General features: G+C 42.3%; 1 protein-coding gene across 5 annotated transcripts in view; it reads right to left on the bottom strand.

Annotated features, from left to right (window-relative positions):
• Window positions 1-13,004, bottom strand: part of TBC1D30 (TBC1 domain family member 30) — a 53,853-nt gene that overhangs the window by 24,901 nt on the left and 15,948 nt on the right. The window contains exon 1 of one of the 5 annotated variants that reach the window (XM_032688329.1): window positions 3,139-3,450. The exons of 3 other annotated variants lie outside the window; for them this stretch is intronic. In XM_032688329.1, the coding sequence (XP_032544220.1) occupies window positions 3,139-3,298 (160 nt within the window). In that variant the 5' untranslated portion in view covers window positions 3,299-3,450. Of the gene's footprint in view, window positions 1-3,138; window positions 3,451-13,004 lie in introns of those variants that run through there. One more of the 5 variants, XM_032688330.1, reaches the window with a different exon arrangement.

Here is a 13,004-nt window from a genome sequence, read left to right as displayed (position 1 = left end):
ATCTGCAGGACAGCAACCAGCAAACTGCAGGCAGCATCTCATTGTCTGTCACTTCTGGCACAAGAACCATCTCGCTACATGCAGTTTCTGCGTTCTTCTCAAGGAATTTGTCCTTGGACTTTAGAGGTTCAAGGAAATGAGAGCCTATCCCTATTCCAACCTCTCCTGGTTTCCTAAACCTCCTTTCTCCATCATTCCCCTTTTCCTAACAAATCTCCCACCCCTGCACATACTACTTTATTTTTTTTTGCACTGTTCTATCAGTTTCATCCTGTCTACTTTCGCCTGGATCGTCACCAGTCTTTCCCCAGAGGCTTCTTCCACATACAATCTTCCATCATCTGCTACGTCTTACCAGCAACTCCTTTTAATTCTGCATTCAGTTGCCTTCTCTCCACAAACTAACTTAGATTCCCCAATAGCTTCATTCCCCCTCAGTACCCCACATCCACAGAACCCTAGCTCAGGTCTGCACCCATTTTCACTGGATTTTCCCCTTTCTGACAATCCTCCATCTCTGGGTCACATTCCTCTCCATCACGTAAACATACGCTTTTTGCAGAAAAGACCCTTTGGGGCCTTAGGAAAACTTTTCTTCCCAACTCCTTTACATGGACAGCCTGGCAGAAATGTATCACACATGCAGCAATAGTTCCTACTCTAAGTGCTGTCAGTACAACTCAGCCCTTTTACATCAAACCAGCCAGGCTATAGCATCATTTGACATATTAAACATCACCACCAGTTCATACACTTTCAACTGATTCTTCATACCTGAGAAGCATATTAGCTCATGTAAGCAGGAATATGCTGGGAACACATTTGAATTATTAGCTCCACAAATACAAGCACACACAAAGGTAAATTTGGCACCAAATTTCTGAAAGGTAGGGGTATGCCAAAATAAGGCCTGCTCAATGCTCTTGCAAGCAGGTCACCAGAAACCACTGCAGAAAAGTTATGTAAAAAATAAAAGAAAAAAAAATGAGAAAAAGATAAAACCCCACAAACCCCAGTCCTATTAGCTTTTCCATGTAAAATATACAGTGACTCCTAGCAAGAAAGGGTTGTAAGAGGGAAGATTATTCCCCTAGGATTCCCAAACCCTATCTGTCTTCCACTGCATGACCAAAATGTAGCACAGAACCACAAGAGGGGAGAAAAGCACCTGGGTAAAGGAATCAAATTCCCAGTTCTCCCGCAGCAACATTAAACAAAAGGATGAGGCAAACTCTGGGATTTTTTGAGAAATTTTAAACCAGAAGAAGTGTAGGAAGATGATCTGTTCTGATGCACATATGTGATCTATAAAACCATAGCTTTAAACTAAACTTACAAAGTACACTACTGTAGGTTCTTGGCTGTACTTCACAGCTGTTGAAACCTCTCCCACAGAAAGCCTATAAATATTTTATAAAAAAATATATGAGGGAAAAGGCCTAAAGCAACTTTGTGTGCAGTGGGAGCCCACACATGGGGAAAGAAAAGTGACCATGTAAACTACCACCGTACTGTTGCCTGTTATTTCAGGAAGATTCTTAGCCTTGTAATTTACCTCTAAATGTAGGTTTTCATATGCAAAAAGAGAAAGAAAAGTAACATTCTGAATAACTCTGCATGAAATCACTTCTATCAGGAGCCAGAGCTCACTGGGATGTATCAAAGCACATCTAAAACCTCCAGTCTACAGAAACTTCTCAATACAGACACTAAGTAAATCCGAAGGAAACTTCATCCAGCATATTTTTTAAGGGCTCATCAGGTGCCCCATCTCCATCACTTTATGGAAGCATGCATCCTGAATGTTATTGTCTTTACTTACGGAAACCCCAGTCAGTGGGATTTTTAAGACTATGGCGTTCGTGGTTATGCCTCTGACATATCCCCTGGTCTTTGTGCAAGTGTAAATAAAAGAATGTCATTATCCAGATAACCTGGGATATTAGCAGACTACTGTTGCAGCAGAGGACTGTGAGAATTACAAGTCAGGAAATCTGGAAAACAGTAACCCCATAAACCTGTACCAGAATTAATAACAGCCTCCGAAACTCATCTCAGAAGCAGTCAGCTTTGTGTGCTTGATGCACACACAGGTAGCACAATGGAAACTGATCCTCACATATTTCCATGTATTGCTCTATGTTTCAGTGGATCTCTGGCTTGCATGCTTTGTAAATGTTTATGACTAGGCAACAGATCAACATTTTAGCTACAAGTGACAGCTCTAACACAGTAAATTGAATTTAAATTTCTAATATTTAATAAAAAAGAAAATCCAAAATTTTGAAAGCAGGCAACTAGAATCTAGCATTCAGTAATGATCACCGATCAATGCTTCTGTTGAGAGCCCACCTCTCTGGAGCAAACATACTTTGGTGGCTGACCACCTGGTTCTTAAAAGATTTTAGTGCTGAAGCAAGATCCAGAAAAATAGCCGCAGAGCTGATGCCTTCCCCTTAGGAAAGGCACGGTTGCGAATTTAGACAATACCCTACAGTAGACAAAGGCTGGGTGGGAGGAGGGCTCTTCGGTAGGTCAGGAGTTACTAGGTTTATTTGGGGAGACTGAGGGGGACCACGGGGTGAGGCTGGCGGAAAGCTGCGGCACCGAGCCGGGGGGAGAGGAGAAGGGAGGGAGGCAGCAGGGACAAACGACACAAAAGCGCTACGAGGCGGCGACGCCGGGCGGGAGGAGCAGGGAAAGGAACGGGAGAGCTGGAGAGCGGATCCAGGATCCGCCGGCCGGGCGGGATGAGCCCCCGGCGCTGCCTCCCTGCAGGGCCCCGGCCGCCTCCGGCCTCCCGCCGGGGCCTCCTCGCACCCGCCGCGGTAGCTCCGCCGCTCCCCAGCCCGGGCCCCCCTCGCAGGCCCCGGAGTCCGCGCTCCGCGCACCCCGCCGGCCCCAGGCCGCGACTGCGGCGCCCCACGCCAGCCGGGCCCCGCCGGGGCCGCCGCACCTGCCTCGGCCCGGGGCTGCCCCCGGGCGCTGCCCCCCGCCCCGCCGCGCCTACCCGCAGCCCGCATCGCCCTCCGGCCGCCTGCCTCCTCTCCACGCCGCCTCCGCGGCCCCGGCCGCTCCCCCGCCCCGCTAAGCCGCTTACGGGGCGGCAGCCGCTGCCTCGCCCGGCCGTGCGGGTACCTGGCTCCAAGGTGCACAGCAGGCGCGGCGCGGTCCGGGAGATGCAGCTGCGCTTCTTGAGCACGTTGCTGAGGATGGTGCCCACGCCGCCGCCCGAGCTCTGCCGCTTCAGGCATCGCCCCCCGCGCCGCAGCGAGCCCGTCAGCCTGTCCTGCCGCATGGTGCCCGGGGGCTCGCCCTAGGCCGGCGGGGCCGGGGGCATGGCAGGCGAGGATCTGCACTGCAGACAGCGAAGTCCAAGTGCGGGAGAGAAGAGGGAGGACAAGGAGAGGAGAAAGGAAAAAAGGGGAAAGAAAAAAAAAAAGCTGTTCCCGCCCACAATCGTAGCATCACTGCCTGAGTAAAGCAGCAGCCTCTCCTCCTCCAGCACCACCTGGGATGCAGCGGGCAAAGGGAAGCAGCAGCTCTGGTTAGAAATCAAGGGAGCCCCGGCGGCGGTGGTGGGGCTCAGCGCTGGCAAAGGGCTCCAGGACAGCTGCACAGCCCCCCGGGCTGCATGGAGACACTCGACAGCAATACGGACACAGCTCGTCTGACGCTTGTTAACAGGCGGCAATGCTGAAATTTCTCCAGAGAATGAAATTAGCTAAATATCCACCAAAGAGTCTTCTCGTGTAGTTCTCCGGGCTACAGCTGGACACATATAGATAGTCCCGCTGCCCCTTTCAAAAAGCTGTCCTGGGAAGGAATCCCACAAGCACTACCAGACCATGGAACAGGGGGAGAGTGAAGAATATAACAGCATCTCAATGCCAGGGCAAGCTGGATCAGGTCCTGCAGCCAGAGCTGCTTATGGACAGCCTCAGCAGCAGCACAAGCAAGTGGGCTGTGCAGTATCTGTTTCTGACTCTCCAGCACAGAGCCTTTGGACATTCTCAGCTAAAATAACAGCCTTTTCTATGAATTTAAATTGCAACTGCACTTACAGGCAATGATGTGCCATGCACTAAATAGTTAAAAGAAGCTATTCAACAGCACTTTATTAGATGCATTTTCCATTACTATTTGGTCTAACAGCATCTTAAAAGGGTTTAATACAGAATTTCAAACTGCTGGTTCGATTGACAAGAAGGAAGAGCATTTGAAATAATCACAGCTTTTACAACCTAAACCACTCAGTGTTTCTGTGGAAGGAGAGCAGATTTATCACACCACATTAGTCAGGCTGAAAGACCAAACTACCAGAAGTCTGAGTCTACCTTCCAATAACTGTAGCTTTGAAACAATTTGCTCCTTTCTTAAAAAGATGTTTTACTCAATCGCATTATAGAGAGGAGAAAACTGGCAACAGATAAGCAGTGAAGCCAATTATATAAAAGATACACAGTATAAAACACAGAATCAAGCCTTTTTTAAGATCAGTTATAGCTATCTTTAGAAGTCACTGTTACGTTTTCAGAGAAGCGTGATTTTGATCACGACTCTTTAAATATCTGTTTCAGTTTTGGAGAAAAGTCACTACATTTGAGCTGCTAGCTTGCACTCTGAATAGATAATTAAGTCTGTGTGTCGGTGGTTCTTTTTTTATCAAAGGTGACACTTCCCTGCTGATGCAGATATGCAAATCACTTTCTTTCAGTGCCAGCTGGAGATGATGATTTAGTAGTTAAAGCATCAAATTTTAAATCAATTAATCTCCCTAGGTGTACTGAATGGACCAATGGGACTGCACCGGCAACATTTAAATACAGAAATAGCCATATTATGTCTCTAATATTATTCTTCCCTTGCTTGAGCACCATCCACAAATAGCGCCATATCATTCTTGGATCATTTCAAGACTGACTAACTCAACACCACATGCCATTGCCCAGAGTCTCAGGAGCCATAGCCAAAGTTTCAGAAACTACTCCTTATCCATACAGCGAGAATCGGTCATCACACTAAACTGAACATAATCATACGTTACCTTCAATTTTTAAACAATTACCAATCAGCTCTAAGACATCAATATTTAACTGATAAGGATAAATAGCTCTCAAAATGAGAATTAGGTATCCCCATTACTGCTATTTCTCCTACTTGTCATCTTGTTGCTATAAGAACACTGGAAACATTCAGGACAATCATTCAGTGACTCGGGACATGGATACTTCCAAGCATACCAGCATACCATTAAGGAGCTTTCCCGCATGTCCGCCAATAAACACAACATTGAAGAAAAAAAATGCAAAAATTGAACTTCAGGAGACAAAATGAAGAAGCCAAACCATACTAATGGGTTTGATGACTCATTGGATCATTAGCACAGATGGATTTTAGAGACAGGGATAACCCTTCCATTAAGCATACGTATACATATCTTAAGGGCTAGAGCCTAGTTTCTAGAAAAGTGGATGGCACTGGATTTTAACCACTTATCAGTCAAAGCCTCTAATTTGCCTTTGGCAAAACATGTTTGCCATCACGAATCTAGTTTGATACGCCAATGCACAGAAGTCTTCTCACATCCACAAGTTACTGACGAGACAGATGACATTCAGAAAGGATTTTGAGGGGAAAAAAAAATATCAAAGCATTTGGCTAAGCAAGGTATTTCAGCTCCAGTATTTCGTAATAATCAACCCGAGACTTTGTTTCTCCCCCCACCCCGTAGTTCATGTATTCCCTCCCACACAATAGTCACTTTCTGAAAAACCTTACCTCCTCATTTAGTACCTCTTTGCAGTCTTACCACCATCTGCTACCCATGCCATTTTAAAGCCAGAGAACTTAAAAAATATTAGTTCATATGTATAACTTGTTACTTTGTTACAATCAACCTTATGGTGGTCAGTCCTATGATCACTGCCAGGATTTTACAAACTCCATGTACTTTAAACCTCTCCATTCCTCAGCCCTCTTCTGTCTTCAGTGGGACAACAAGGTAAAACAGAGGCAGCTAGAAAGGGAGAATGAGCACAAACAGATGGGGCAGTGACAGGAACAGTAGCAGAAATGGGGCCACAGATCAATCTTGCTTTTAAAGAACATATCTGTTTGCATGGAGCTTTAATTACCAAACCCAGGATTACTGGAAGACATAGTTTACTGCTTCTCTTCTGATGTGTCTAAGAAGACTACTGTAATCAAGACTAGAAATGGTAAGAGATTTTTTCAGCTGGGTGACTGTATTTCATTAAGTCCACATCCTCCCCTTTATTTCACAAAAAAGCGTACAGATCTCTCTTAATTCTGATTTGCATCACAACATCCCAGTAAAACAGTCAAAATCTGGGGACAAAAAGCTTGTTTGCCACACTTCTGGACATATATGTTGGCAAAAATACTTAAAGCAACATGTACCCATGAAAAAAATACATTATAGTAAATATCCGGTCTGATAATATTGTAATATGTTTCGTCCAAACACATTTTAGAAATTACGCTTACGCAGCATCACTACAGCAGCTGCCAATACAGCAAATATCAGGAAGAAATATCTATCAGTAGGATGAAGAGGGAAAACGTATTGTAACCACAAGGGAAAACCTGTTATATTGACCAAATCATAGCCTCATACACTACCTTTAAGAGCCCAAAAAATGTACCCAGAAAATGTGACCCCATTACCACTGGGTTTCAAATAGCTCTACAGAGTTAGCAAATAAAGACATTTTAAATCCAACCAACACATGTTCTGATGTGTATTGTAGTTCATCATGAGCTCAAAAGAAAAAAGGATTTCACTTGCAAATTGTAATGTACAAGAGAAAACACATGGAATGAAATATGTTCACGTTGGAAGGAAGAAAGGGTAAGGCAATTTGAGATTCTCCCAGGAGGCAAAACTATTTTAAATACATTTAGCCCATTAAACCATCTTCACCACTGGAGCACAAGATTCCTATCTTACCCAATTCTATATGTGTTCTATTAATAAATATCCCCTCTGTCAAAACCAGCCCTGCTTCCTTCTGCTTGATCCTAGAGGCCTAAAAACAAATATGACCCACTTGGAGTTTCACAGTCCTCCAACGCACAAGATGGAGCCACCTCTGACAGCTTGAAAAGAGGTCTCTGGCTTGTTGGGTTTTTGACACTGCAGGGGCACAGGCACTACAGAGATGCTACAGCACGTGTCCCTTGACCACAAAAGTCTGTGAGGTGGCACAGCCCAGCACACCTCCCACTTCAGCCTGCAAGCAGAGCATGCCCTCCTGCACTGCCAGCACTTCTTTGTCTGCAGCCTCTGGTACTGGCATGCTACCTTAGACAATGCAGGTGAGCGGGTGCTGTGATCCACCACCTGCCTGTAGCTATTGCGTCAACCACCAAGCACAGAGTCTGTAGCACTGTTTTGCATATCCACAGCATGAGTACCTGACAAGGGAGCCCATCAGTAAGACTGGACAGATTTGTGTTATACAGAAGGAGAAATGGGACTTTGGACTAACAGGTTCTGTTCTGCCACCAATCTGGTTACTGCTGTCAGACAAGTAATCCAGGGTTGTCCTTACTGCACAGAGGATGGTTCCAGAACCAATAAAAAAAAATGAAGTTTTGCTACTGTACTTGTGCCTAGAGAAGGTTAATTCTACGCACTTTCAACAAGTAGGACTCATGAAAATGGTACAAATTGTTGGCAAGCTACAGTCTCATCAACACAGCATTAATATTTTAAACTTTTCCATTGCGTTAGTCATCATTTGTATCACTTTGTATATAAAATGTCACAAAAAAGGTCAGGACCTCACTTGTCCTATACTAGATATCAGAGACAAAAAGCGCAGAGCCAATCCTTGCCTACAAAGACATTCAGTGCAAATTTAAACTACACAATGGACAGGAAATAACATATGTGATTTCCAGAAACAGAGAGCTAAAATTTACATGATTTAGCCTCAGGAAGAGTGCAGCTAGTCAAATGTTTCCTCTTCCTTTAGAGTTCAGGCACATAACCTCATTACTTATTTCCCCCTTCAAAAACTGTGGGCACAATAATTACTCTTTAACAGAGCCTTCTTTTGAAGGAAGCCGTAAAACAGCCCACTTGTTCTTGGAGAGCGTAAGACAGAGGATCCAGGGAATTCTCTCACTACAGAGTGATCTCTGGCCATGGGGCTTTGTTTATAGCTAAGATATCTGAAAAAGAATATTGCTTGCATGTTGTTTAGCCATATCTATTAAGGACTGATCCAGAGACCATCATTACAATAGTACTGCTCACTATAGTATATATCTTTTAACAGGAAATTAATCTACAAGACTGTAACTCCTGTAAAAAGCTCACTACTGTATATGCACTATCCTTCAGTTTATCTTAATCAGGATTCAGCCAAGACAACTTCATACTCAAGATTCTTTGTTATGGTCTTTGGTTGTGGTGGTCTGATTTGTTTTTTTTCTAATTCTCACCCCTTGCTCCCATACATACTATCCACTCCTGCCTTCTGTACTACACACGTGCATACACTAGGACAGGATTGACGAGAAAAGAAGGTCCCCTCCATAGAGCCAGGTCTCCCTGACCCCAGCATCACTGGCCCACAACTGCACGTTGTAATTTATCCTTTGGGAGTGATGGACAGTTACAACTAGTAAGTGTATTTACAAGCTGAATAATGTTCATAGTCATATCCCTTCTTGAAATTTTTGGCAGATATGCCCTGAGAAGTATGCCAAAATTTTCCAGCATTAGTGAAAACATTTGAAAATATAATACATCCATTAATCAATTGTGAAAGCAGTTTCTGGCAGTTTACAGCACAATGGGGTGGACCTGTGATGACCAGTTTCCAGTCTAGGGAGGCACCACATTCGTAGGCAGTAAATCAGTGCAGGTAAGGCCATCTGCAGTCCCTTGATCCACTGGCTGTTCACAGAGTTGCACAAGATGCTTATGCAATTGGTAGGTGAAAATATGAAAGCCCTCAAAAGCACTGCAGGTTGCCAAAAGAGAAGTACACACATGCCTGTAACTCCCTGACCCTGCCCATAACCCCTCTCCATTTGCAGATATATAACTATTTACATTAATGAAGGAGGTGCAGAAAGACTTGACATCTGTTACAGTACCAGGTCTAAGGGCAGCAACAGCAGAACTGCATGAACCCATCTCCCAGACCGATGCTCAATCCAGTAGAGCACAAAGCCCCTATTTTCCTGAGTTCTTTAGAAAATCACTCAGCAGTAAGCCAGAAGCTTGTCTTAAACCTGTCTACAAGATAATCACATCAACCTAACACTGAATATGTTAATATTCAAATGCTTTACATCACAAATTATTAACTCTCCTATGCCACCAACTCTCATCGCCACACAACTAATCAGCTAGTATTCTGTAGTATCTGGAGTTCCTATGTCAAACTGGTTCTAAGGATAGAAGAATTAAAATTGCTGATAAGTCAGTAAGCACGAGCACACAAGTGACAGCAAACCGTGTCAATGGGCTGGGTAATAAGAAAGGGTGGCCTATTTCACTCTAGGCCCATCACTGAGAATTGGCTGTTCCCAGAGCTTAAAAGGAAAGAATTGAAAAACTTCCTGAAAAGTAGAAACTGACTCATGTTTTTTAAACATCGTGCACCACAGATCACAGGCACCTCAAATATTTCAGGGAAAAACAACAACCAAAAAACCCCCTACTGACATTACAAAACAGATGTGATGTGGAAATCTATACCTTAACGTAAGGTTCAACAGCTGCATGGAAAGGACAAGGCAGAGATTTAACGCAGAATTATCCATGAGGGAAACAAAAAGGGGATTAAATATAATTTTGCTTGATCACAAGACAGAAGTAAGTTCACCTTATTATGCCAATAATAGAGGACAACAAACTTATACAATTGAGTATGCCTGATATTCCATAAAAGCTGTCTGTACTCACTGCAGTGCCCATGAATCCTAATTTTGGGCTGCAGCAGTATTGCAATGCACATCAGAAAAGCAGACCACCTGCTAAAAGAAAGTAAATTAGCGAAAAGAAGGAGCACAGTTAGACAGCCAGATGATATTGAAAATCATGGTGGGCAATAGTCTTAACAAAAGAGCTGCAATTGTTTCTGCAGACTTATGGCAAAGTTGAGTACCAGGGGACACACCGTGAAGGCATAAGGTCAATAAGAAGGCTGAGAGATTAGGTTTTAATCATTAGCATGTTTAACATGGTTAAACATCTATAAGAAAATGCCAGCATGGGGGGAAATTGAGAAGGTACTTGTTTTAAAACGTGGGATGGAGGTAGGAGGCACGAGCTAACCTTGAATACTAAGTAAGAAATTATGAGGATGGGACAAGAAAGAAAAGTAGGTTGTGAAGAGTTCTAGATATTAAAGCAATGAGAGGAAGACACAGAATAGATCTAAAATGATAATAAAGAAAGCATAGACACAAGCACTCGTGAACACCTGTGATTAATCAAACACTGAAGTTCACCTCTGTGTTTAATTCTTTGTATGTTGCCTTTCAAAAGGACAAAAGTACACCCAACAAAAAAAGAACTTCAGAAGCTTTCTATGTCCCAAATGCTCCCAACAAGCTCTTAATCAGAGAAAAATGATAGACAAGTAAGTGGATAGATCTTTCCATGTGGTGAAATTGGGTGTGTGTGCAATTCAACAACAGCATTTAGTTTTCTTACTATCTTTTTCCACTTTGCTTCAAATGCATAAATAAACTCTAAAGTTACAATTGCCACTTGAGGAGCAGTGATCTGTGTTGTTCTGATAAAGAATGTAAAAGGAGGGAGAGAATCAATTTATTTTACTTACTGTCTTCATGTGCCAGCTATAACAGTAAAGCAGATCATATGCAGCTACATTAAGCTGATAGTTGCATCCCATGAACAAGGTAAAAGACATGTCACACAATGCTAAATAACAACATATTTTAACTGCTGTAGTAACCAGTAGCATAAAGTGTAGAGTTACCAGTTGGAACAAAAGTCACAGCAATACTTACACAATCGATAAAATATAGATAAATATTTAATTTAAAAAAAATTTTTAAATTAAATACAAAGCAATGAATTGAAGTCTCAAAGAGCAAATTACCTTCTTTTTGTCAGAGAAATTATTTGACTCTACCAAAGCACAGAATTAAAAATAATATGTTCCTTACCAAAATAGTAAGAAAAAAAATTGCTGAATAGGCTTATATAAAAAAAATATTGAAAAGTATGATTATAAAAATTAAGAACTGTTCCTTAACCTTGCTAAACAATGATATGAAGTAAATGCATATGAAGTAAATGCATATCTTGGCCAGTATTCACAACCCAGAATGCAGCTTAAATGCTATATGGTAATGTAAAAAAATAAATCACCGAGTCAGCAGAAAATCTAATCTAATACATGAAAAAAGAATTCTGACAGGTATGATATGTAGTTATGTTAAGATAATAGTTGCAGAAAAATGAAGGTCATAGCAGGTCCCAGCTCTAAAACTGAACTGCTCTTCCTTTATTAGAATCTGATTATTTGCTTAGCACCTAGTATAGAAAATGAATTCTACAGTGTGAATTGCCAGCTTCATTGATCTGAACTGCTATTTCACAAACAGCAAGATTCTAATCCCCCCAACATAATAAAAGAAAACAAAACAATCCTATGTCCCCAAGACAAGATTTGTTCAGAGACTGAACACTTTGAAAGATTTTAGATTAAAGAGTAATTGCCAAAGTCAGAAAAATTATTAATGACAAAATGTCTTTGCTTTGGACCAGGAAACATTATGGAAACAGGACCACTTTTATACATAGATATTTTTATACGTTTTGTACTTATTTGCAGTAACACTAAGGTCATCCATCAATGACTAGGCTCAGATCATGGAAGGCTTTCATTAGACACAAAGCAAAGAGACAGGCTGGTCCTGCATTGCCCAAGGGTAAGAGTCCAGCTTCCAGCACAGATCCTCCCTCTCCCACTACACATGGCCTCCATGGACACAGCTCTGTTACACAGAAACAAGACCCTTTCTGGGGCTGGGCAGGGTAATGGTGCTGACTCCAAAAGAAGCTCATATAAGCCCCATAAAAGCTCTTGGAACCACAAACCTTGACCAGTTAATAGGAAGTCCTACACCACCACTCAAGTTCTTTGATCACATATACATTAATTCCCATTTGCAGATGCCAATAGTTCCTAAAAGAAGGTTTTGTGTGTACATGAAGCTATTGCAAACCCAAGTCCTTCAGATCACATAATTCTTTTCATCTCCCACATGGGCCATAGCTTCACAGAGCATATCTCCAAGTTGGTCCCCTCCTCCCCACCAATATGCTACTGGCCAAGTTCTTGTCTTGTCCAACATTCACTGGCAGCAATAGATACTGGACCTTAGGTCCTGAAGGAAAAATAATTATACAGTGACTCTAAAGGAAGTGAAAGTGGGGGAGTAATCAATGTACATAGCTGATATATTTTTAAAACATATACTAACCAATATGAGTAATTGAATATTACTAATATTTATAGTAATGTCTAGAGAGGTCTCTGTTTCCATATCGTGGAAACAGAAGCAACTAACAAAGAAAAAGAACTTCAACCTACCACCTCTCCTTCCTGAAAAAAGTACATACATTGGTCATTTAAGCAAATTTGACATAGATGGGTTTTTTGCTGAAATTTGTGAGATGAAGAGGTAAAAATAGTTATCAGTTCCAACAACATTACTACTCCAAGCTTTTATACTCAACAGTTAAATGACAACATTTCAGTTCATAACCCACTCTTACAGGACAAGTTTACTGAACTGGATATGTGTTTAGGATTAATCAAAGGCTCATTTAGCACTGAAGCCTTGAGCCATTAAAATTGATTTTGAGCATGTACAACACCATACAAGCACGAGTTTGCTAACAGCAAAGCTCTGTTTGTTTATTTACTACCGCGTATCTTTGGAAGACTCGCTTCACTTCTCTGACTATGTGCTTCTCCTAC

This window comes from Chiroxiphia lanceolata, chromosome 5, assembly GCF_009829145.1.
Source record: "Chiroxiphia lanceolata isolate bChiLan1 chromosome 5, bChiLan1.pri, whole genome shotgun sequence".
In the NCBI taxonomy this organism is placed as follows: domain Eukaryota; kingdom Metazoa; phylum Chordata; class Aves; order Passeriformes; family Pipridae; genus Chiroxiphia; species Chiroxiphia lanceolata.
The sequence above is the reverse complement of the archived record's forward strand: the minus strand, read 5'-3'. Positions and strand labels throughout refer to the sequence as shown.